Source organism: Entelurus aequoreus, linkage group LG03 (genome assembly GCF_033978785.1).
Source record: "Entelurus aequoreus isolate RoL-2023_Sb linkage group LG03, RoL_Eaeq_v1.1, whole genome shotgun sequence".
NCBI lineage: Eukaryota > Metazoa > Chordata > Actinopteri > Syngnathiformes > Syngnathidae > Entelurus > Entelurus aequoreus.
The window spans coordinates 12674468-12702220 of NC_084733.1; the positions used below are offsets into that span (position 1 = coordinate 12674468).

The window sequence follows — 27753 nt, forward strand, 5'->3', positions numbered from 1 at the left end:
ATCTAAATTTTGTGCACCTCTATTAGTGTATTTAGGTGAAGATTAACAATCTGTTATTTATTAAATCATATCCTGGCGATTTTTTTAAAATAGAATTTGCAGATACCTTTTGTAAAAAAGCAAAAAAAAAAACCACCAAGTTACTGAGGGCTGCGTTAGAATATTTGATATATATTTAGTGACGTGATTGATGACATATTGAAAGTACACAGGAAAAAAAAAAACGTCTTTGGTCTGACAGATTTTAATTCAAGAGACATTTGCTTTAGTAAACATTCAGCTTGTTTTTGTTGGACTTTTTACAATCAGGCATTATCACATAAAGCAGGTAAAAACACATCAAAACAATAATATCCATCCATTTCCCACCGCCTGTCCCTCGCGTACATGCTTCTCAAGAAGCAGCGATCATTAAAAAGTTATTCACACGGGAAAAGTGCAATTCATCTTAAAAAAAAAAAAAACATCAAAGAGGAAAAAAAGTGTTAATCATTTCACAAGCAGTAATAGTGTCCAGCATGATAACAGGAAGCAGCTCTCATCTTTGTTTGTGTGCTTACTTGCTGAAGTGACACACTGAGTCCATGGCCAGCTGCATGCTGCACAGACACAAAAACACACGACCACAGCGTGAGTCCACCGTTACTCAATAATCACCCCCACTTTATGCTTTGCCCACGGCTTTATTCTGCAACCGCCATCTTCCCTGACACCACAGGATAACCATGCCAACACTTCCTGTTCCGCCCTTTACAACAATACTCCCTTCTAGAGATGTCTAAATGCTTTAAAATGTAATATCGGAAATTATCGGTATCGGTTTTGTTATTATCGGGATCGTTTTTTTAATATTTTTATTAAATCAACATAAAAAACACAAGATACACTTACAATTAGTGCACCAACCCAAAAAACCTCCATCCCCCATTCACACTCATTCACACAAAAGGGTTGTTTCTTTCTGTTATTAATATTCTGGTTCCTACATTATATATCAATATATAACAATACAGTCTGCAAGGGATACAGTCCGTAAGCACACATGATTGTGCGTGCTGCTGGTCCACTAATAGTACTAACCTTTAACAGTTAATTTGACTCATTTTCATTCATTACTAGTTTCTATGTAACTGTTTTTATATTGTTTTACTTTATTTTTTATTCAAGAAAATGTTTTTAATTTATTTATATTATTTTATTTGATTAATTTAAAAAAAAAAAGGACCTTATCTTCACCATACCTGGTTGTCCAAATTAGGCATAATAATGTGTTAATTCCACGACTGTATATATCGGTATCGGTTGACATCGGTATCGGTAATTAAGAGTCGGACAATATCGGAATATCGGATAAAAAAGCCATTATCGGACATCCCTACTCCCTTCATAATAAGAGTTGAACAAAAACAATAGTAATAAATAGAGAGGTCCGATAATGGCTTTTTTGCCGATATCCGATATTCCGATATTGTCCAACTCTTAATTACCGATTCCGACATCAACCGATACCGATATACACTACCGTTCAAAAGTTTGGGGTCACCCAAACAATTTTGTGGAATAGCCTTCATTTCTAAGAACAAGAATAGACTGTAGAGTTTCAGATGAAAGTTCTCTTTTTCTGGCCACTTTGAGCGTTTAATTGACCCCACAAATGTGATGCTCCAGAAACTCACTCTGCTCAAAGGAAGGTCAGTTTTGTAGCTTCTGTAACGAGCTAAACTGTTTTCAGATGTGTGAACATGATTGCACAAGGGTTTTCTAATCATCAATTAGCCTTCTGAGCCAATGAGCAAACACATTGTACCATTAGAACACTGGAGTGATAGTTGCTGGAAATGGGCCTCTATACACCTATGTAGATATTGCACCAAAAAGCAGACATTTGCAGCTAGAATAGTCATTTACCACATTAGCAATGTATAGAGTGTATTTCTTTAAAGTTAAGACTAGTTTAAAGTTATCTTCATTGAAAAGTACAGTGCTTTTCCTTCAAAAATAAGGACATTTCAATGTGACCCCAAACTTTTGAACGGTAGTGTATACAGTCGTGGAATTAACACATTATGATGCCTAATTTTGTTGTGATGCCCCGCTGGATGCATTAAACAATGTAACAAGGTTTTCCAAAATAAATCAACTCAAGTTATGGAAAAAAATGCCAACATGGCACTGCCATATTTATTATTGAAGTCACAAAGTGCATTTTTTTTTTTTTAACATGCCTCAAAACAGCCGCTAGGAATTTGGGACATGCTCTCCCTGAGAGAGCATGAGGAGGTTGAGGTGGGCAGTGTTGAGGGGGGCGGGGTGTGTATATTGTAGCGTCCCGGAAGAGTTAGTGCTGCAAGGGGTTCTGGGTATTTGTTCTGTTGTGTTTATGTTGTGTTACGGTGCGGATGTCCTCCCGAAATGTGTTTGTCATTCTTGTTTGGTGTGGGTTCACAGTGTGCCGCATATTTGTAACAGTGTTAAAGTTGTTTATACGTCCACCCTCAGTGTGACCTGTATGGCTGTTGACCAAGTATGCCTTGCATTCACTTGTGTGTGTGAAAAGCCGCAGATATTATGTGACTGGGCCGGCACGCAAAGGCAGTGCCTTTAAGGTTTATTGGCGCTCTGTACTTCTCCCTACGTCCGTGTACACAGCGGCGTTTTAAAAAGTCATACTTTTTACTTTTTGAAACAGATACCGATAATTTCCGATATTACATTTTAAAGCATTTATCGGCCGATAATATCGGCAGTCCGATATTATCGGACATCTCTAATCTTCATTGATCCCACAGGACAACCGTCCCAACACTTCCTGTTACACCCTTTACAACAATACTCCCTTCACAATAAGAGTTGAACAAAAACAATAGTAATAAAATGTACACAAATGAGTCTACGTGTTATCATCCACAACTAGGGATGTCCGATAATATCGGACTGCCGATATCGGCCGATAAATGCTTTAAAATGTAATATCGGAAATTATCGGTTTCAAAATGATCGGTATCGGTTTCAAAAAGTAAAATGTATGACTTTTTAAAACGCCGCTGTGTACACGGACGTAGGGAGAAGTACAGAGCGCCAATAAACCTTAAAGGCACTGCCTTTGCGTGCCGGCCCAGTCACATAATATCTACGGCTTTTCACACACACAAATGAATGCAAGGCATACTTGGTCAACAGCCATACAGGTCACACTGAGGGTGACCGTATAAACAACTTTAACACTGTTACAAATATGCGCCACACTGTGAACCCACACCAAACAAGAATGACAAACACATTTCGGGAGAACATCCGCACCGTAACACAACAGAACAAATACCCAGAACCCCTTGCAGCACTAACTCTTCCGGGATGCTACAATATACACCCCCCGCTACCCCCCCATGTCCCAAATTCCAAGCTGCTGTTTTGAGGCATGTTAAAAAAAAATAATGCACTTTGTGACTTCAATAATAAATATGGCAGTGCCATGTTGGCATTTTTTTCCATAACTTGAGTTGATTTATTTTGGAAAACCTTGTTACATTGTTTAATGCATCCAGCGGGGCATCACAACAAAATTAGGCATAATAATGTGTTAATTCCACGACTGTATATACCGGTATCGGTTGATATCGGAATCGGTAATTAAGAGTTGGACAATGTCGGAATATCGGATATTGGCAAAAAAGCCATTATCGGACATCTCTATCCACAACACGAGAGGCGTAAAAAAGACAATGTATGGCTACCTGGCGGCGGCGTATCCTCGCTCGCACAAGTTGAGGAGAGCATAGAGATGTCTCAGCGCGTACTCGTACTGTAACACAACAACAACAAAAGAGGTTTTAAATGCAGCAAGAGGACACTTTTTGCATTGCGTTTCATGGCAAAGTGTCTCAAAATGTTCGATTTTTACAGCTGGACAAAGCAACCAAGGAGAAGATTGTGCTTTTAAAAACGATTAAAAGCAGCCAATCAGCAGGCGGAGCTTCTCCTACCTCAGCTTTGTTCCAGTTGAAGCAGGTGTGCTTGTAGTGGTCCACGCTGGTCCGGTAGCAGTCGTGCTGAGTCAGATCTCGTCTCTCGTCGATCACTTCCTCCGCCTCCACCGCGTCGCCCGTCACCGCCTCGGCGATGCGTCGCATGCTGGCGGCCAGCATCTCTCGGACCTGAAGACCACGAAAATTCATGTTCACAATAAAAATAAGAATAAAATCACGACAAGAAACGTGTGATTGCGGACGCCTATAACCACAGACATCCTATAAGTAGACGCAGCATTGGCTGCTGTGACGCGAGAAATTGGGCCGCCATCTTGAAGTGGTGATGACTGACAGTTGACAGGTAGAAAACAAAAGTTAAAAGTTAAAGTACCAATGATTGTCACACACACACTAGGTGAGGCGAAACTATTCTCTGCATTTCACCCATCACCCTTGATCACCCCCTGGGAGGTGAGGGGAGCAGTAAGCAGCAGCAGTGGCCGCGCCCGGGAATTATTTTTGGTGATTCAACCCCCAATTCCAACCCTTGATGCTGAGTTCCTAGCAGGGAGGTAATGGGTCCCATTTTTGTAGTCTTTGGTATGACTCGGCCGGGGTTTGAACTCACAACCTACCGATCTCAGGGCGGACACTCTAACCACTAGGCCACTGAGTAGGTTTTTGAGAAACAAAGATGGCGTTCAGCCTTTTCCTGCTCGAATGAGCGGACTGTTGAAAATAGGAATCGGGGGATTACATTTCACAAGTAAGATTTAACATTAACGTACTGTTGGTTGTATTTTGTGAAAAGAATATTACCACAGAGTTGAGAAGGAGCAAATATCTTCAATAGTACTGAAATCGTAGTCGTTAGCAAACGAGCGTATGACCGTAATAGAATTGCTTGTCAATGAAATTAATTAAATTATTTTGTCAGAATGCACCAGAATGCTTCATTTGTATGTGAAAATCACAAAGAAATCTTCTGGGGACTGTGGATGGATTTTAGCCGCTAGCTAGCCATGTCTTAAAGCATGAGGGCGTTTCAGTGTTATAACTTCACCTTTATCTTTAGTTTTTAAGCCAAAATGCGTCCGTTCTCCCTTTTCTGTCTGCTTGTAAGTACTCCGTGATTGTGCGCTGCCGAACATGCTCATCTGCTTGTAAACCAGCAATGACACGACGTGACGACGACGGGGGCGGTGGGGGACTTTTCAGAGGCGGCACAGTACCGAATATGATTCATCAGTATCGCTGTACTATACTAATACCGGTCAGTGTTTCCCATAAACTGCCAAGATACCTGTGGCGGTGGGGGCGTGGCTATGGGCGTGGTCACAATGACATCATCGAGTAAATTGCATAATTTACTACAATGATTTGATTTTCTCTAAAAAGGCTCAAAAAATGTATACTTACTAATTAATAATAACAGTTTTGTTTTAAACGTCCATCCATCCATTTTACAATATAATTACAACACTTTATGTACATATTTATATACAGAATTGAACAATAAGTTATTCACTGAAATATATTTATTAATTGTGGTTCTTACAAAAAATATATCTTATAAAATATAAAAGCTAAAATGTCTCAAAGCTCTGCGATGAGGTGGCGACTTGTCCAGGGTGTACCCTGCCTTCCGCCCGATTGTAGCTGAGATAGGCTCCAGCGCCCCCGCGACCCCGAAGGGAATAAGCGGTAGAAAAATGGATGGATGGATGGATGTCTCAAAGCTCTGCCCCTTTAATTAGTGCATACTAAATAATTTAACTTTAGCCTACTACTACAACCATATTATTTACCAGCAACATAAAGTGAAACAGAGGCAGAGGTGTCCTGCCACAGTCAGTAACAAATAAACAGAAAACAGTAGTAGTGGTAGATAGACACAGAGCTTTATCAAACATCTGATCCACTGAACAAAGAGCTCCAAAAATCTTGAACTTTTAGACTGCCATCAGTTTTACTCCCTACACTTAACCATGTGTTTCCTACTGCCTGCAGACTTTGCACCCTTTGTTATATACACATGTTGTGTTTCTAATATAAATACATTTAATAAAGTCAAATACAAATAAGGCAACAAGAGAAGTATCCTACACTTCTCTTTTGTAAAGTAAATCTGAACAGCCGATATGGGCATCTACATCAACTATATGATTTGCCTGAGAAGCTGGAGAGGACAAAAAATAAATAAATAAAATAAATAAATATTATTATAATTTTATTTTTTATTTATTTATTTATTTAAAATTTGTGGCGGACGTAATTCTTTCGTGGCGGGCCGCCACAAATACATGAATGTGTGGGAAACCCTGCCGGTATACTGTACAACCCTAGATTGGAAAAATCTATATAAAAAAAATAATCTAAAAAAAAAGTCAAATGAGCCCCCCCTACTTTGCAGACCCCCTTGAGGGTCGCAGACCCCTTTTGAAGACCCCTGATGTAGAAATGACAAATAAGTCACATGTTTAATAAACAATACCATAAAGACAATAACAAGTCTTTAAAAAGCTGCAATCAATGAAAAAGAACATGGCTCTGACGCATGAACACGTGCTGCATGGTTTATTGAAGACATGTAAATAATAAAGATGGCGCTGACCTTAAAGTGAGAGTCGATTTCTGCCAAGAGCTTCCTGGCTTCAAAGACGTCATTGGAGGCCATCAGCTTCCTCTTGAGGATGGCCAGAGGAACGTCCGGGCTCGGCGTCAGGTCCAGGTGGGCCACGGGCGGCAGGGGGGCCGCGGGCTTGGGCGGGGTCCCGGTCTTGGGCTCGCCCTGGAAGGCCGACACCTTCATGTGTGCCATAGTCTTGACGGGAAGAGGAGAAGCGAGCGGAAGCTTTAGGACACTGTGTCAAAGTCAAGAACCGGGGGCCACATCATTTTATTTGGCCCTCGAAAGCCTGGAAATAATAATGCGTCATCAAAGTACTTTCTATTTTCTTACTAAATGTATTAGTTTTTCCCAATTGTGACAGAAAAAAATCCATGTACTTACGCGTATTTTTTAAACATAATTATAATATAACTAATATATGATCACAATGTTTTTTTTTAAACTAGAAATTAATAATTTTTATCTGCTTGACTTATGACATCAAAGCAAGTTAAGTGATTCATCAAATTGTCAAATTTTATAAATATATTTTACAGCGATTTTATAAACTTTACTGTGGTTTTCCAGCATTTTACTGTACATGAAAAAAACAGTAACACTGTTTTTTGACCATAAAATGCTGGCAACTGAGCTGCCAGTTTTTTTGATGTAAAAAACGGTGGTACTGTTTTGCTATTCACAATAGTACACAGTTTTTACGGTAAAATCCGGCTGCTAAGTTGCCAGAATTTTACTGAAAAAAATGCAGTTTTATATTTACAGTAATGGTAAATGGTAGGGGTGTGAGAAAAAATCGATTCGAATTCGAATTGCGATTTTCACGTTGTGCGATTCAGAATCGATTCTCATTTTAAAAAAATCAATTTTTATTTATTTTTTCATGTATTTTTTGGGGCGTGGCTAAGGGCGTGGTTAAGAGGAGAGTATATTCACAGCTAGAATTCACCAAATCAAGTATTTCATATATATATATAATATATATATGAAATACTTGACTTTCAGTGAATTCTAGCTATATATTTTTTTTTATTTTATTATACATATAAATACAAGACATACTTGAATTTCAGTGTTCTGCAGGCTATCCAGTAGGTGGTAGTATTGTCCTGTTTAAGAGTGTCACAACATTGCTGTTTACGGCAGACGAACTGCTTTACGGTAGACTAAACGTGACTGCTGTTGTGTGTTGTTACCGCGCTGGGAGGACGTTAATGAAACTGCCTAACAATAAACCCACATAAGAAACCAAGAACTCTCTCTCCTTGTTGTGCACTCTACTCTCTAAAAGCCGTAGATGTTATGACGTCATTGGGCAGGCAAGCTGCTGGGAAAGCGGACGTGAGAACAGGCTGTCCCCACTCAGGTCCGCATTGAGCTGGAGGGGGCGTGGCTGAATACCGGGAGTTTGTCGGGAGAAAATCTCTGCCGGGAGGTTGTCGGGAGAGGCGCTGAATACCGGGATTCTCCCGCTAAAAACGGGAGGGTTGGCAAGTATGCAGTAACATGCTGAAAAAAACACTGTAAATTGTACGGTAAAATTTTTGCGACTGACAAGTCAGTTTTTTTTACTGTAAAATCTTTTTTTTTTTTTTACATTGTACATAAAAAAACAAATCATCAAATACATAGGCAATTGTGTAATAATATCATTCACTGTTAGAAGTGGCCTTTTGGGAGCAAACATAACTGCGATATGGCCCTCAATTAAAACCCCCTGCTTTAAGAGGAATGAGAGGTGAAGTGAAGTTGTGTTGCCTCACTTTGTTTCCAAACTGCTGCACATGGCTGCTGTTGGTGTGACTCCTCACAATCTTGAACTGCTTCATCAGAGTCTCCTTGGACAGATCCTCCTGGGACGCAAACATCACAACAACAAACCACCTGGTCACAAGCTTGATTAGTCATAACAATAATAATAATAATAATAATAATGAATCACATTTGTAACGCACTTTACATTTGTTAAAATCTCAAAGTGCTACAAAGTATAAAAAAATATAAAGTTAGAATATATAATAAAAAAATTTAATAGAAATGAAAACATGAAAAACACAAGATAAACACTAGATAAAACAGAAACAGATAAAAATAGAAATAAAACATGAAAGCACTGGATAAAACAAGATAGGCAAGCAGTGTATTTAAAAACAAGAAGGCAGAGAAATGAGATAAAAGCTGTGCTAAAAAGGCGGGTTTTTAGTCCCTTCTTAAAACGGTCGACCATCATAACAATTAGGGGTGTGCCCTTACTACTTTTCCACTTCCTATGCCATGTCGATATTGGATCAAATAGGATATCAGCAGGAATGACCGTATTTTCCAAACCATAAGGCGATGAATGGTCTATTTTTGATCTTTTTTCATATATAAGGCGCACCGACCGGATTATAGGGCGCATTAAAGGAGTCATATTATTATTTTATATTTTTCTAAACGTAAAACACTTCCTTGTGGTCTACATAACATGCAATGGTGGTTCTTTGGTCAAAATGTTGCATGGATGATGTTTTACAGATAATCTTCAAGTCGCTTTCTGACAGTCGCTTCAGGATGCGCCGTTTTGTGGGCGGTCTTATTTACGTGGCTCACCTTCCACAGCGTCTTCTCCTCGTCATCTTTGTTGTAGCGGTGTAGCGTGCAAGGACGGGAGTGGAAGAAGTGTCAAAGATGGAACTAACTGTTTAAATGACATTCAGACTTTACTTAAATCAATAACGAAGCAGCATCTCCTCATCCGGAAACAACAACACAGGAAATGTGTCCCGTGAAAAAAACGTCCGACCTAAACTCTAATAACTAAAGTTCCTTGGGTGAATAATGTAAACTCACTGCACCGGTATGTTTTAGCGCTTTCATGGTGAGTTTACTGACCGATATAAGTAAGAACTATACACTACTTTATATTAGAAATGGCAACAGCAGAGGATGAATGTCCCATAACAAGAAGCTAGAGAAAAAGAAGATCCCAAATACAGATCAGCAGGTACCAGAAGGTAAGAAAAGTTGTTTTTGCATAATATTGCGAAACAAAACACCAGATTATATGTCTTACCTTATACACACACACCATAATAATACTCGTATGTTTAATGCGCTGACAAATCCTTCAAGTGGAGCGGCTTCATAGCTTACCAAAATCGTACTAAAACATTTTGATAGATTTTTGAGCGCCGTGTGTAATGTTCTATATTTTCAATGGAACATTTCAAATGTTGGTGTTGTTTACTTGAGACCCATCATAGTACAGGCAGGAAAAGTCACCTCGACAGTATGGCAGTTTTTTGGATTTTTTCAAACGACCGTAGTCAGACCAATGTGGTCTGTAAATTATGCAAGGCACTCGTCCCCACCAAGACCAGTAATACCACACCATCTTAACTGCCCTCACCCTTTAGAGCACCGCTGTAACTTCCTGGGACTAAACCTGCAGAAAATAGTTCTTCTCAGGTTTGTTTACATTTTCACACTTTGCACTATTTTCTTACACTTTATTATGCATTTCTTACATATTCCTTATTTTTGCACCTTCATTTTAAGATGTTATTGTTAAGAGTTCAATGTGATTTTAGAATTGTGTTTACATTGATTTAGTGATTTACATGCTTGAGAGCTGAGGGAATTATAATCGGAAGAAGGTTACATTCCAAATAAATTATTTTACATTTAATATATTTTTCTCCTGATCCCTATTTTTAATAGGTTATAAAAAATAATATTAATTATCGATATCAACCGATATTGTGATACAGTGTTCAGCTATATTGCCCAGCCCTACGATTCGGTACCAATTCCCGGTACTTTTGTGTGTGTTAACAAATGCTAATGTTTAGAAAAAAAAAATGTCATTTGTAAACGTAACATTTGAAAATGAGCTGATAATGATAACTGTGCTGTCCAGTTGTTATATTTAGTTTTCAATATTTTTTTGTTGCCTTTTTTTAAAATCGTAGATTTTGCAAGCAGTTGCATTCCAAGACACTAGATGGCGATAGTGTATTGTCTACGCCTACGGTGTGTTGCCGAACTACAAAGTAGTCCTTGCCATGAAACTGAATGCCAGTCTAGTCTTATATAAATTTATACTTTAAGTATTGCACTTTATACACACTAGCTGATTGTAAAGTTGACCATATTTGTAGTTTTAATTAGCAAACCTGGAGGTATCAAAATCGCCTTGTAAAATCGCTAATGCTAATTAGTAGCATAGATATGTAAAAGACAATGTAAATTAGCATCCAGCTACAATATGTAGGAAAAGGGTATTAGGTATTTCTTTGTTGGCATGGAAAATTGCAATATTACTCATAGGCAGTTTGGATTAGTCCGACCTAAGTACTGCTTGAGTGTTTGTTTCCTTGCCAAGTGTTTGTCGGTGTTTGTCTGCAACCGTACGTGACGTCACAAGCAACAAAAAGGTATCAAAAGGGACTGCACGTATAAGAGATTTTAGATGCAAGCTGATATAATCTGATACTTGCATTTTTTTTGCTGACATCGGACAGATATCAATATCGACTCAGGACATCCCTAAGAACAATAATAAATAACAATAAACTTTCACACACCACGTCAGAATCTTCCATCCAGTTGACGCTGTACCAGTCTCCCAGGTACGTGTCGCGCGCAGCATCGTAGTAGCACGCATACGACGACTCGTGAGAGTTGGCTGCCGTGGTGGCGTAAACTACAAAAGAAAAGTAACAGAGCGATACATGCGTTTTAAGCTGCAGTGTGAACAAGATGACAAACGCTTTAATCAGTAAAAACCTTGTTTATCAGACATTTCGACACAAAAATTAAAATCAATGAATGATATCTAATCAATGATACATAATAGTAAATAATCAATATCTTCATGTTAAAGTCATGTTATGGATTATTCTTAATCATTCTGACATGTTCTTGTGGCGTTATCGGGGTCAAAGGTGAACTCACCATCGATGTCACGAGGCAGATGGTTCATCATTGATCCGGATTCGCATGCTTCAATGTACAGCACCATCTGACACACGGGGAGTTATTAATAATCCTCCTTGTACAGTATTACAGTGTCAGTGAGCGACAGACCTTCTTGTACTTCTTATTGTCGTGCATGTACTTGATCGTATCCTGGAGGTCTTTGACGTGCAGCTGCAAGCACAACAATTCCAAGTTATTATTTGTTGTTATGTTACAGTATTTTTATAATACACTGCCGTGTACAAATTACTCTTTCAGCTTCTTTGCGAATGTGAGCTCGCTGTTAGAAATGCTAAAAACAGTGATGCAGGCCTAAACATGTTTTTTGCATATTTAACATCACTGTAAGATGTTAACAGCTAATGTTAATAGCTTAAGGAGTTAAGAAAATTCCAACACATGTCAACATTTTTAATATACAGTAATAATCAGTCATAATAGCAAAATAAGTCAAAAGATTAATAATGACAATCAATCAGAATAATAATAAAAAATAACATTAAGTCATACTAATAAAATAGGTAATAATTAGGGATGTCAGATAACCGATAAATGCTTTAATATGTAAAATCGGAAATTATCGGTATCAGTTTCAAAATTATCGGTATCGGTTTCAAAAAGTAAAATGTATGACTTTTTCAAACGCCGCTGTGTACACGGACATAGGGAGAAGTACAGAGCGCTAATAAACCATAAAGGCACTGCCTTTGCGTGCCGGCCCAGTCACATAATATCTACGGCTTTTCACACACACAAGTGAATGCAAGGCATACTTGGTCAACAGCCATACAGGTCACACTGTTGTTTATACACCGTATAAACAATTTTAACACTGTTACAAATATGCGCCACACTGTGAACCCACACCAAACAAGAATGACAAACATTTCGGGGGAACATCCGCACCGTAACACAACATAAACACAACAGAACAAATACCCAGAACCCCTTGCAGCACTAACTCTTCCGGGATGCTACAATTTACACCCCCCGCTCCCCCCTAACCCCCCAAACCTCCTAATTCTCTCTCAGGGAGAGCATGTCCCAAATTCCAAGCTGCTGTTTTGAGGCATGTTAAAAAAAAAATGCAGTTTGTGACTTCAATAATAAATATGGCAGTGCCATGTTGGCATTTTTTTCTATAATTTGAGTTGATTTATTTTGGAAAACCTTGTTACATTGTTTAATACATCCAGCGGGCCATCACAACAAAATTAGGCATAATAATGTGTTAATTCCACGACTGTATATATCGGTTGATATCGGAATCGGTAATTAAGAGTTGGACAATATCGGATATCGGCAAAAAAGCCATTATCGGACATCTCCAGTAATAATAGTCGGTCATAATAATAATAACACAAATAATAATAAATAATACAAATAAAAATAAAATAAAAATAATAACAATAATATTAAAAACAAGGAATACCTCGCTGTTGGGGAAAGCCAGAAATCCAGGTGCGCCATGGTCAGTGAAGTAAACAAACACGTGATCGTTGGGACCACTACAGATAAAAAGGGGCAAGATCAAACTCGTTAAAACACTGACATAAATAAAATCATCATAGTTTCTCATCACTTGCCTCGCCAGCACTTTACCAGAGCCATCTTTGACCTTGGAAGCTTCGCCCCTAAGTACGGCCAGGAAGTTCTCTGGAGTCACTGCCTGCGCGCGCACACACACACACACACACACACACACACACACAGTCAAAGCGTGTAAAGCGTGTAGCATCTGACTGTGTGTAGTATTGCTACACACGTACTTCCCCAAGGTAGTCTTTGACGACTCCCTTGTACACGTCAGTGCCGTTGGGCCTGTTGATGAGGATACCGGGGGTGGGGTTCCTGCAGGGAGGAGGGGATGTAATCAGCTGATAAAAGCATTGAGGGCAAAGTTATGACGACATCACGTGAGCCAGGAATTGCTGCATCAGCGAGTGACAGAATGGTGGGGGAAATGAAGTAATTCAGTAACATTTGAAGTTAAACCGTAACTACGAATTCAATAAAAGCTGATAAACATCAGATCAATACGGCTGACCTACTTTATGTCAATCATGTCTTACATTCCAGCAGTGAGTATATGATAAGTACATGATGTGTGCATGATAAATAAATGTGTACACTACCGTTCAAAAGTTTGGGGTCACCCAAACAATTTTGTGGAATAGCCTTCATTTCTAAGAACAAGAATAGACTGTCGAGTTTCAGATGAAAGTTCTCTTTTTCTGGCCATTTTGAGCGTTTAATTGACCCCACAAATGTGATGCTCCAGAAACTCAATCTGCTCAAAGGAAGGTCAGTTTTGTAGCTTCTGTAGCGAGCTAAACTGTTTTCAGATGTGTGAACATGATTGCCCAAGGGTTTTCTAATCATCAATTAGCCTTCTGAGCCAATGAGCAAACACATTGTACCATTAGAACACTGGAGTGATAGTTGCTGGAAATGGGCCTCTATACACCTATGTAGATATTGCACCAAAAAGCAGACATTTGCAGCTAGAATAGTCATTTACCACATTAGCAATGTATAGAGTGTATTTCTTTAAAGTTAAGACTAGTTTAAAGTTATCTTCATTGAAAAGTACAGTGCTTTTCCTTCAAAAATAAGGACATTTCAATGTGACCCCAAACTTTTGAACGGTAGTGTACATTTCACTAAAACTACTTCAGACATCTATCATGCACATTTTACCGCCTATTGGTACACAAGTGAATGCATGTATAACTTCAATGTTCTCTATTATTATAGTACTTCAGTGATTACTATTTGTAGTTATTACTTTTACTTCTCATTTTCTGCTAGTATTATCTTAGTATTTTAAACATTATGTCTATTTACTGGCTCATTTGTGTGCTCACACTTCTCTACTCCCTTGTTACACTACTTACACTAGTTGGAGATTACAATAGCCACGGTAGTTATAACTATCGTAACTAACATAACTGTAAATAGCTCGAACTACAATAGCTACATTAGCTCCTGTAGCTATAACTATGATTACAGTAGTTACAATAGCCACAGTGGCTACACTAGTTATAGTAGTTACAATAGCTATAGTAGTTATAACTACTGTAACTAATATAGCAATTGTAAATAGCTTTAGCTACAGTATTCATATTAGTGAAGTGAATTTATATAACGCTTTTTCTCCAAAGACTCAAAGCGCTTTACATAGTGAAACCCATTATATACATCCTTTAAGCTACATTTAAACCATTGTGGGTGGCACTTTGAGCAAAATAAATAAATAAATCAGATTATTGACGTTTACTAATGTATTTCATAATCGTCCATGTCGGAATTGCGATGCATCTAAAAATCGATTATTTCCTTCGCAGTAATTACAGTAACTATAACTATAATTACAGTTGTTACGATAGCTACAGTAACCAGAAAATTGCCACATAAATTTTGATGGGCCCGCTACTTGTACAGTGAACCTCTGAGCCTGTTGACTGAAGCTAAAAAGCTGGCATTAAACGTAAGCATGCTAACGTTAGCTTGTTATAATGGGAACACTTGGCAAACTTGCAAGATGGAGACAAGTCTCAAAACCCATGAATTTTAGGTTTAAATGATCAAAACGAGCTAAAATGTGACATTTAAATGTTAAGCATGCTAGCACGTGACCAGATAGGATACTTCTAAGATGACGGCAAGTATCGAAAGCCATATCTTTTAGGTTTTTAAACGAATAAAATAAGCAAATATGCTTGTATAAAACTTTAGCATGCAAATGTTAGCATGATAACATGGAAAAAGTTGGCGTACTTCTAAAATGGCACCAAGTATTATAAGCCATGATTTTATGATTTAGACAGTAGTCTTTATAGTGATTACAGCAGTCTAGTATTTATATCTACTGTAACTACAGTAACCAATATAACTACCTACAGTATCTAGTTTAACTATTTTAACTACTTTAATAATAGTTATAACTACTCTAACTAGAATAACTGCTGTAGCTACTGTAGTAGTTACAGTGGCTATTATTTATAGCTAATGTAAGTATTATAAATACCGTAACTACTATAACTACCGTAGCTAGTTTAATCAATTTAACTACTGTAATAGTAGTGATAACTAACTACAATAATTCTTGTAGCTATAGTAGTTATATTAGCTATTATTTATAGCTACTCTAGGTACTATAACTACCGTAACTACTATAACTAATGTAGCTAGTTTAACTACTGTAATAATAGTTATGACTACTCCTACTGCAATAACTGCTGCAGTAGTTATAGTAGTTACATTAGCTATTATTTATAGCTACTGTAGCTATTATTTAGCTAATATTAGCTATTATGTAGCTATTATATATAGCTACTGTAAGTACTAGTTACAGTAGCTATTATTTATAGCTACTGTAAGTACTACTACTACCATAATTACTGTAGCTAGTTTTATTATTTTATCTACTACAAAAATAGTTATGACTCACTACAATAACTGCTGTAGCTATAGTAGTTGCAGTAGCTATTATTTATAGCTACTGTAGCTATTATGTAGCCATTATTTATAGCTACTGTAAGTACTAGGTACAGTAGCTATTATTTATAGCTATTGTAAGTACTGTAACTACCGTAACTACTATAACTACTGTAGCTAGTTTAATTATTTTAACTTCTTTAATAATAGTTATAACTACTCTAACTAGAATAACTGCTGTAGCTACTGTAGTAGTTATAGTAGTTACAGTAGCTATTATTTATAGCTACTGTAAGTATTATAAATACCGTAACTACTATAACTACCATAACTAGTTTAATTAATTTAACGACTGTAATAGTAGTTATAATTAACTACAATAATTCCTGTAGCTATAGTAGTTACAGTAGCTATTATTTACAGCTATTCTAGGTACTATAACTACTGTAACTACTATAAATAATGTAGCTAGTTTAACTACTGTAATAATAGTTGTGACTACTCCAACTACAATAACTGCTGTAGTAGTTATAGTAGTTACATTAGCTATTATTCATAGCTACCATAGCTATTATTTAGCTAATATTAGCTATTATATAGCTACTGTAAGTACTAGTTACAGTAGCTATTATTTATAGCTACTGTAAGTACTACTACTACCATAACTACTGCAGCTAGTTTTATTTTTTTAACTACTACAAAAATAGTTATGACTCCCTACAATAACTGCTGTAGCTATAGTAGTTGCAGTAGCTATTATTTATAGCTACCCTAGCTATTATGTAGCCATTATTTATAGCTACTGTAAGTACTAGGTACTGTAGCTATTATTTATAGCTATTGTAAGTACTATAACTACTGTAGCTAGTTTATTTATTTTAACTACTATAAAAATAATTATGACTAAATACAATAACTTCTGTAGCTATAGTAGTTACAGTAGCTATCATTTATAGCTACTACAAGTACTATAACTACCGTAACTACTGTAGCTCGTTTAATTATTTTAACTACATTAATAATAATTATGACTAAATACAATAACTTCTGTAGCTATAGTAGTTACAGTAGCTATCATTTATAGCTACTACAAGTACTATAACTACCGTAACTACTATAACTACTGTGGCTAGTTTAATTATTTTAACTACTATAATAATAATTATGACTAAATACAAAAACTTCTGTAGCTATAGTAGTTACAGTAGCTATCATTTATAGCTACTACAAGTACTATAACTATCGTAAGTACTATAACTACTGTAATAATAGTAGCCATTGTAGCTATATTAGTTACAGTACCTTACTGTTCTATGTGCTTTAAATGACCCCCGCTGGGGACAAATAATGTTTTTTTTACATTTGAAATGAGCTGCTTCTATCAGTTGGAGTAAAAGTTAATGGGGAAAAAAGTGGCCGCACAGGAAGTAGAAAGTATCATTACTAACAAGTACATTTTTCATGCATCAGCAAAAAACACCGTCCAGAAATTCCCATTTGTGTCGACAAATTTTCAGTTCTCGTTTTGGTCTTCCGGCGAAGCAGAAGTGTGCAGCAGATGGACCAGATGAAAAGTTTTGCACGTTTGTTTTTGTTTTATTTGAATGTGTGCAAGAAATATGAACTAAACCAAGATATGATGCACTTTTTTTTGCATGTAATGAAATCTTGAATATGCTGTAAATGTTCCAACTAACATTTCTATACCACTTAAATAGTTTTTTTCTTGTACATTTTTTTTTACCATCAACCCCAACAGTGCTACTGTATTCATACGGACTCAGCAGTTTAGCGCAATTGAGTTGTGTTCCTGCTGCGTTGTGTAATAGACTTCAATGTTCATGTGATCGAGGAAAACATGCACGCTAACGGATGGAAACAAACAATTGCAGGTGCTTACTCGTCAGAGTCTGCCAAGTCGTCCATCATCATGACCACGATCTGCTCATCTGGAATGCCGTTCTTGTGGACAATCTGGTAGGCGTGGCACGCATCGGCCTAGCGCACAACACAGAGACAATCTTATTCATGTGAGGCTTATAATGTTGCCAATGAAGCAATACAAAAGGGAGCATTTAATGAAGTTTCCATCCAAACCAGTTTATTGAACTTTGACTCTTGGTGTGGGTGGAGCTCACATGCCAGAGCAACTAATTATCAATAAATGGCTGCAGCTGGTTGAGTGCTACTTTTTATTTTATTTATTTATTTACAGACAAATTAATGAATTAATTAATTTATTCCGGCAGACAGACCTATATAGCAACTAGAGATGTCCGATAATATCGGACTGCCGATATTATCGGCCGATAAATGCTTTAAAATGTAATATCGTAAATTATCGGTATCGGTTTCAAAAAGTCAAATGTATGACTTTTAAAAACACAGCTGTACGGAGTAATACACGGACGTAGGGAGAAGTACAGAGCGCCAATAAACCTTAAAGGCACTGCCTTTGCGTGCCGGCCCAATCACATAATATCTACGGCTTTTCACACACACACAAGTGAATGCAACGCATACTTGATCAACAGCCATACAGGTCACACTGAGGGTGGCCGTATAAACAACTTTAACACTGTTACAAATATGTGCAACACTGTGAACCCACACCAAACAAGAATGACAAACACATTTCGGGAGAACATCTGCACCGTAACACAACAAACACAACAGAACAAATACCCAGAACCCCTTGCAGCACTAACTCTTCCGGGACGCTACAATATACACCCCCCGCTACCCCCTGTCCCCCCCACCCCAAACCCGCCCACCTCAACCTCCTCATGCTCTCTCTGGGAGAGCATGTCCCAAATTCCAAGCTGCTGTTTTGAGACATGTTAAAAATAATAATGCACTTTGTGACTTCAATAATAAATATGGCAGTGCCATGTTGGCATTTTTTTCCCATAACTTGAGTTGATTTATTTTGGAAAACCTTGTTACATTGTTTAATGCATCCAGCGGGGCATCACAACAAAATTAGGCATAATAATGTGTTAATTCCACGACTGTATATATCAGTATCGGTTGATATCGGAATAGGTAATTAAGAGTTGGACAATATCTAAATATCGGATATCGGCAAAAAAGCCATTATCTGACATCTCTAATAGCAACACTTCATTACTCTTTGTAATTTGACAGACATGCAACGGCACCCAACGAAAAGGGATATGGAAAAAAAGCAAGAATGCTTATCCATGTCCCGCCCCTAATTTACAATCAACTTATATGTTGGTTGTATAGTACAATTTTCAACAGCAGATGCATAACAACAAACATAGTTCTGTATTTCATTACTGTTTATTTTGCTAATATCAGAGTCCGTTCTGCAAAAAGGTCGTCCCTAGAAGCACACAGCTTAAGGACAGGGACCCACAGTTAAAATATACATCATCATTTACCATGAATTGATTAACATGGACCCCGACTTAAACAAGTTGAAAAACTTATTCGGGTGTTACCATTTAGTGGTCAATTGTACGGAATATGTACTGTACTGTGCAATTACTAATAAAAGTTTCAATCAATCATATAAGAAAACAAAATACAATACAATACATTTCAAAATCTACCCACCAGATACCTATTTACAATTTCATTTATAAATAAAAAAGGAATCTTTAAATCCACCAAATCAGTCTCAATATCCTATTATTAAAATTGGATTAAAAGGTTGCATCTTGAAGATCTGCGATAAACTCATCACACATACAGGGGTCAAGACCAAAATGATGCGACTAATGTGAATTCCTCAACCATAAGGGGTGTGTTCAAAGTACTAAGCATAACGTTGCAGTAAATTTAGCTTAAAACGCTTTTTAAAAATGTCTAAAGAATTTGATTCTTTCATAGCGCTATCAATCTCATTCCATATCATCGGGACTCTACAAGCTATACTAAAGCTCGTACACTTTAGATCAGCGGTCCCCAACCACCGGGCCGCGGCCCACGATTGGTACCGGGCCGCGCAAGAAATTAAAAAAAAAATTAAACAAAAAATAAATTAATTAATTAATTAAATCAACATAAAAAACACAATATATACATTATATATCAATATAGATCAATACAGTCTGCAGGGATACAGTCCGTAAGCACACATGATTGTATTTCTTTATGAAAAAAACCAAAAAATCCCCCCCCCCCCCACCTCACCCGGTCCGTGGGACAAATTTTCAAGCGTTGACCGGTCCCCAGCTACAAAAAGGTTGGGGACCACTGCTTTAGATGATGATTGTTCCCTCTTAATAAAGGTTTACTTCTAGTGTTATGTCTATGAGAAGTAGTGGTCACTGGATTGAGCCGGCAGAGTCGAGAATTTAATCCATATACTTCGTTATACATAATACAATCTGTTGCATAATGGAATCTGTTGCACTCCGTAAGCTTCAGAAGATTGTACCCATAAAAAAACTGGATTTGAGGGAGCATTAAAGTTTGCCCATGATATAACACGTATGACTTTCTTCTGAAGAATCTCCAGTTTTTTAAGATAACTGGGATACGTGTTACATCATACGGCATTGCAATAGTTTATATGTGGTTCAAAACGGAGTCCGATACAGAATTAAGAGAGCGTTAAGAGGAAGAAAGTGCCTCAATTTTGAGAGTACTACGTGTGCAGGCAGGCAAATGCAATGCTGTGTGGTGTTTGTCATCCTTTGTCCTCCGGCGATGCTAGCACTTCTTAAAATGTGCTGTATGCAACTTCCTTAACATTTTAGTTCGTAAAAACATAACAAGAACACTGCCAACTTGTTTATGTTACCATTAGCAGTTTAACAGAACACATTTCTTTGACAATTGTCTATATTTTTCACAATTACAAAGTTTATAAAAGTAAACATTTTTACCGGCCCAAGTAAAATGATTGGTGTTTATTAGGGGTGTGGGAAAAAATCGATTTGAATTCGAATCGCGATTCTCATGTTGTGCAATTCAGAATCGATTCTAATTTTTTTTTAAATTGATTGATTTTTTTTTTTTTTAAATTAATACCATAACAATGCAATCCAATTCCAAAACCAAACCCGACCCAGCAACACTCAGAACTGCAATAAACAGAGCAATTGAGCAGGATTTTCCCTGCATGTATTATTTTTTTAGGTGGCCCACTTAAAGGGGCACTATCAGTCAATATTTATTTATTTTATAAACATTTTTTGGGGGTAACAACAGCCAATATTTAATTTTTTCTTAAAAAATAAAAATGAGCTTTTGTCAAACCAAGTATTGTGTGTTTTTTTTCATATACAACAACCTATCTGGACTCGATAAGAGAATCGATAAGGAATCGGTTCGATAAGAGGATTCGATAATGGCATCGAAATCGATAATTTCTTAACAAACATCATCCCTATATACATATATATATATATATCTTGATATTTTTTCCGTAAAGTAAAAACAATACACAAAACAGTCCTAGTTACCTGAGATACTAAGTATGTCATTATGACTTAGTAAGTCAATATTTTGACTTACTAATTTACTAAATCAAAATAATGACTAACTAAGTCAAAATAATGACTTAATAAGTCAAATTAATGACTTACGGTAAGTAAGCGTTTAAAAAAAAAAAAAGAGTTAAAAGTGGGGCCACATGCTGACATATGCTCAACTCATCATGCTTAATTTATTACAGCATTTGTGAAGCCTGTAGTTGATTTTTATTATGTAAATGTTATATTTTTATCAACATGTGATAGCAGGGACCCTGCCATTCAAAACTAGGCTGCTACATGTACAGAATATACAGCTATAGTTACAATGTAACTATAGCTGAAAAAATAGTACAATAGCAATAGGAGAGACTTTTCATCCCTGAACAAAATGGAGTTCATGTAGGCTTTATGATGCAGTTACATTATTATATCAACTATCAAAGACAGCTTCAGGAAACTCTTCTTTTAACATAATGTCGTTTTTTGCTGCTTCAACACAGCTCAATCAACACAGAAAAAGGTAAAGTGAAATAACTTAGTTGTTAACTGTAGGTCAATAATGCTTGTCTTTCTCTCAGACAGACAGGGCTTTTCTGTCCGTAATACACACGCACACACACACACACACGCACGCACACGCCGCAAAATGAGCTAACGTTACGCTAAAAGCTAATTAGCCTTCACCTCAAGGACTGAGAGCGAGCTGAGCTGCCGCTTATGTTTCTATCAATCAATCAATCAATGTTTATTTATATAGCCCTAAATCACAAGTGTCTCAAAGGGCTGCACAAGCCACAACGACACCCTCGGTTCAGATCCCACATCTTTCTAGAACGTCAACGGGCTCATAGTGATGTTACTAATAGTTGACTGGGAGGTGTTTATTATAATTTGGGCAGAGTCCGCTGCCTTATGCTCACCTGCTAAACACCTTTCTGCTCACCCCACCGCAGGAGCACTGACTCCATAGACATCTTATAAGTAGACCCAGCATCGACCGCTACTGCCTACTGGCGCTGACGAGACGCGGGGCCGCCATCTTGGAGTGGTGACCCGCTCCACTCAGTGCAATTCATTTGGCAGGAGCAATGAACTGTCAGCACATTTAATTCATTTTACCTCACTGAATACCACTGATTTTCACACGGTTTTTTGTCATACGTGTAGCTATGATAAAGGACACATGTTTTGGCGTGTTTTATTATTCAACCCTTGATGCTGAGTGGTATCAAGCAGGGAGGCAAGGGGTCCCATTTTTAAAAAGTCTTTGGTATGACTCGGCCGGGGTTTGAACTCACGACCTTCCAGTCTCAGGGCGGAAACTCTAACCACAAGACCACTGAGCAGGTTCTCTGTGCATCGAGACGTTCTGCTAAACACAACAATGACACTAAGTGGAATTTAAATGTGTTCCACAGCCCCAAACATGTATTTATCTATTTTCTTATTAATTGTTAATTTGTTTATTTTTTCCATCTTATTTTGTGTAAAAAAAAAGACATTTGAGAAGATTGGAATTGTTTTAACAAAGCTTTTGTTTAAGACCCCTACTCTAGATCCACTCCAAGATCTATTCATCCGATATAAGTTTTTATTATTTTTTGAGTAATAAAGTAAATAACTTTCAAGTAAAAAACTGCCTGCATGGCAGCTTTGTGTTATTAGTAGAGATGTAACAGCATCGTAAATACCACGGTATTGCAATTTCAAAATCTTCCCAATAATGCCATGCATGTGACAGTATCAAAACGAAAACTTGTGTGGTATTGTTTTTTTCTGGCACTTTTGCTTTGGCGGGTCTGAAAATAAACTACATCTCCCAGAACCCTCTGCGCAGCACGGAACCACAATGTGGGGGCGTGGAGCGCTATAAAGGGGAGAGAAAGAAGAAGTGATAAAAATAATAATAATGGATTCGATTTATAAAGCGCTTTTCCTAGACACTCAAAGCGCTTCAAAGAGAAGTGAGAACCCATCATTCATTCACACCTGGGGGTGGTAAGCTACTTTCATAACTTACCACCACCTGTCTAAAAATGCATTTTCCCATTGATAACGTGACATCATCGCGCTTGGAGAATATATATATATATACAGTGTTTCCCATAAACTGCCAAGATACCTGTGGCGGTGGGGGCGTGGCTATGGGCGTGGTCACCATTACATCATAGAGTAATTTGCATAATTTACTACAATATGATTTTCTCTAAAAAGGCTCAAAAAATGTATACTTACTAATTAATAACAGTTTTGTTTTAAACGTCCATCCATCCATCCATCCATCCATTTTACAATATAATTACAACACTTTATGTACATATTTATATACAGATTTGAACAATAAGTTATTCACTGAAATATATTTATTAATTGTGGTTCTTACAAAAAAATATATCTTATAAAATATAAAAGCTAAAATGTCTCAAAGCTCTGCCCCTTTAATTAGTGCATACTAAATAATTTAACTTTAGCCTACTACTACAACCATATTATTTACCAGCAACATAAAGTGAAACAGAGGCAGAGGTGTCCTGCCACAGTCAGTAACAAATAAACAGAAAACAGTAGTGGTGGTAGATAGACACAGAGCTTCATCAAACATCTGATCCACTGAACAAAAAGCTCCAAAAATCTTGAACTTTAGACTGCCATCAGTTTTACTCCCTACACTTAACCATGTGTTTCCTACTGCCTGCAGACTTTGCACCCTCTGTTATATACACATGTTGTTTTTCTAATATAAATACATTTAATAAAGTCAAATACAAATAAGGCAACAAGAGAAGTATCCTACACTTCTCTTTTGTAAAGTAAATCTGAACAGCCGATATGGGCATCTACATCAACTATATGATTTGCCTGAGAAGCTGGAGGACAAAAAAAAAAAAAAAAAAAAAAATATTTTTAAAAAATGTATTTTTATTTTTATTTATTTATTTGTGGCGGACGTAATTCTTTCGTGGCGGGCTGCCACAAATAAATGAATGTGTGGGAAACCCTGTATATATATAGTCGAGGTTTTTGTGGTTTATCCGTTATACAGAGCTCAATACCGGACCGGGGTAGAGTGGAATATACCTTAGGTCAGGAAAAAACAGAGGCCATTTCATCCCTACAAGCCTGTTTCGCAGGTTTCCCTGCTCTTCAGGGGATTTTATATACACTTCAATAAAATCCCCTGAAGAGTAGCCCATGTGTTTTTCCCCCTGACCTATTTCATCCCTACAAGCCCGTTTCGCAGGTTTCCCTGCTCTTCAGGGGATTTTATTGAAGTATATAAATACGTTAGGTCAGGAAAAAACACAGAGGCTATTTCATCCCTACAAGCCTGTTTCGCAGGTTTCCCTGCTCTTCAGGGGATTTTATTGAAGTATATAAAATCCCCCGAAGAGCAGGGAAAGCTGCGAAACAGGCTTGTAGGGATGAAATAGCCTCTGTGTTTTTTCCTGACCTAACGTGTGTGTGTATATATATATATACACACACACACACACACAGTACAGGCCAAAAGTTTGGACACACCTTCTTATTTCAATTAGTTTTCTTCATTTTCAAGACTATTTACATTGTAGATTGTCACTGAAGGCATCAAAACTATGACGCCTTCCCCTCCGCATTAGGTCAGCCCAGAGCCTAGGGGGTCTTCAAAACCCTTCTTAAGACTTATCTCTTCTCGCTGGCCTTTGACCTGAGCTGAGTCCGCCCACTTGGCCACCATTTCTAGTCCCCCCCACCCCCTTCGCTTTAGTTTTCAATTTGTCACACTTTTATTATTATTTTTATTTAGCAAATTTTTTATTTTTATTCGACCCCTTTTACCGTATTGTTTTTGCACTATCTTGTTCAGCTCATTCATTGTTTACGTTCTTTGTTTGCTTTTTTTGTTAGTTGTTTTTTTGTTTTGTTTTTTGCTCTATGCTTTTTTAACCTGTAAAGCACTTTGGTTCAATTTAAAAGTTGTCGTAAACGTGCTATATAAATAAAGTTGACTTGACTTGACAAAGTGAAAACCAATTTAGGTGACTACCTCTTGAAGCTCATGGAGAGAATGCCAAGAGTGTGCAAAACAGTAATCAGAGCAAAGGGTGGCTATTTTGAAGAAACTAGAATATAAAACACGTTTTCAGTTATTTCACCTTTTTTTGGTAAATACATAACTCCACATGTGTCCATTCATAGTTTTGATGCCTTCAGTGACAATCTACAATGTAAATAGTCATGAAAATAAAGAACACACATTTAATAAGGTGTGTCCAATTTTTTTTAACCCAATGCGGCCCCCGGTTCAAAAAGTTTGGGGACCCCTGCAGCAAATGAACATATGTATTCGTAATAGGGCTGGGCGATATGGCCTTTTTTTAATATCTCGATATTTTGCCTTAGCCTTGAATGAACACTTGATACATATAATCACACCAGTATGATGATTCTATGTGTCTACATTAAAACATTCTTGTTCATACTTCATTAATATATGCTCATTTTAAACTTTCAGGCAGAGAAGGAAATCACAACTAAGTCAATTTAGTAAAACTGTATTTATTAAACAGTTATTAAGCAGTGGCACAAATATTCATGTCATTTCAAAACAGAAAGTGCAAGATTGTCAGAGACATTTTAAAACAAGCTATAAGTGCACTTTTGTGCATGATGTCACTAAGATGACTTATCAAAACAACACTAAATTAAAGTGCACTTTTTGTACAGAACACCACTACAATAGTTTAAAAACAGGATGTCACACAAGATATGTCAATAAGTGTCAAATAAAAATGAGCTGCATAATAGGAAATCAAATAGTGTATGTCCTTCGCTGTGTGGTAGGTTCCTGCGGATGTTATCTCCTTTTGTCGTGGACTCTTTTTTTCCATACAGTGTAGATCTGGAAATGTTTGCCTCGGCATTTTGATGGTGTGGGCGTGTGGCACCGAACGGAGATGTTGACATGCGGAGTAAGCACTCTTGATTCTCTAGCAGGTGACTTTTGAAATGATGCTACATATTAGCAGTAATGCTACTTTTTGTAGCAACGCTTTTGCCCCACACTTGACAAATGACGGTTGTCTGTTCGACATATTCCCACTAGAATAAAATCACTGAACAGAGTCTTAACTTCCTTCTTCCCAACAGTATCAGTGATTTCCCTTTCCATACAGTCCCATCGAAACTTATTTTTGACATGTTTATCAATTTCTTTTACTCGTAAAGCGTCCTTTCTCTCGAGAACCGACATCGTTTACATATGGAAAATGGCGGTAATAACCATTATCATTCATAACAGATGTCCTGATTGGTCACAAGGAACATATCGACCAATCAACTACGGCGTAATATAAACTACGTCTCGAATCTTGATTTAGGGTCGGAAAAAAAACCAGAAAAACGTGAGATAATTTTTTTTCCCCCCGAGATTAAAAAAGACGGAATTCCGACTTTAGACGGAAAAATCACATGCCTGAATCTATCAATAAAGTTTGACTGACCTATCTGACTGTTTTGTTGACATTCCCTTTAGCACAGCTCCATCTAATGGATGCTTAGGTGCGCCTTATATATGGACAACGTTTTGAAATATGCCATTCATTGAAGGTGCGCTTTATAATCCGGTGCGGATTATACGGTAAATCAAACGGTTTACATGAGGAGTACTGACTTTTACAGCCCTTAATGAGGACCGGAGTGTTGCTCATGAACATGCTGACGTCATTAGACGTCCTCACCTGATGTCTGTAGTTGGACCAAGAAGCAGAACCAGCAACAATCACGACCCAGTTCTTCCCCTCATCAGCTTCCTGGGCTGGAAAGGACTGGGCCGAAGCCAGCAAGAGTCCCAGTAGGACCGGAAGGAGCAGATGACCCATTTCTTCCTGTTGTTGATATAAATATAAATACATAAAAACAATATGTGAATTGACATATCAGTATGTAGCCATAATGTCTAATATGGGGGGCACAAATAAGATAAGCTGCATATAAATATAAATATACACAAACTTGGCTCGTTGGTGTCACATGACAGACCTTCTCCACATGCTAGGCTAACAAACTAGCAGCAGGGTAAGCTGCCTTTAAAGCTCACAAGGCTGTTCAAATAAACTTAAGCGAGCCGCGAATGAGTTTAAAAAAAAAAGATTTCGTTTGTATTACCTGTGTTTGGCGGGGAAGCGTGGAGACCTGCGAGAGGGAAAGAAGTTACTAAACTGGCCGGTTTAAAATCGGCATTATTTATAATGTGACGTCTGGGAAAAACACGAGTCTGGAATGTCAGGCGGCAGCCAATCAGAGCGCGGGGGGCGGGAACCTC

At 37.4% G+C, this 27753-nt stretch overlaps 1 protein-coding gene across 1 annotated transcript; it reads right to left on the reverse strand.

Moving 5' to 3' along the window:
* Window positions 1–228: 228 nt before the first annotated feature.
* Window positions 229–27753, reverse strand: lgmn (legumain). Its single transcript, XM_062040403.1, has 14 exons — window positions 27597–27753; window positions 27170–27316; window positions 17900–17997; window positions 13329–13410; window positions 13146–13228; window positions 12992–13067; window positions 11668–11730; window positions 11536–11602; window positions 11166–11284; window positions 8361–8450; window positions 6583–6792; window positions 3984–4154; window positions 3735–3802; window positions 229–599 (listed from the first exon to the last, which is right to left on the reverse strand). Exons 2-14 carry the CDS (start codon window positions 27308–27310, stop codon window positions 557–559), a joined length of 1311 nt encoding a protein of 436 aa, XP_061896387.1. The 5' UTR covers window positions 27311–27316; window positions 27597–27753; the 3' UTR covers window positions 229–556.

Excerpts from the sequence above, each read along its gene's own strand:
- lgmn (XM_062040403.1), bottom strand. The coding sequence starts at position 27,310 with ATGGGTCATCTGCTCCTTCCGGTCCTACTGGGACTCTTGCTGGCTTCG. Across the intron at positions 17,998-27,169 it reads GGTCCAACTACAGACATCAG|GCCGATGCGTGCCACGCCTA; the intron begins GTGAGGACGTCT and ends GTTGTGCGCTAG. Across the intron at positions 11,285-11,535 it reads TCTGCCTCGTGACATCGATG|TTTACGCCACCACGGCAGCC; the intron begins GTGAGTTCACCT and ends TTTCTTTTGTAG.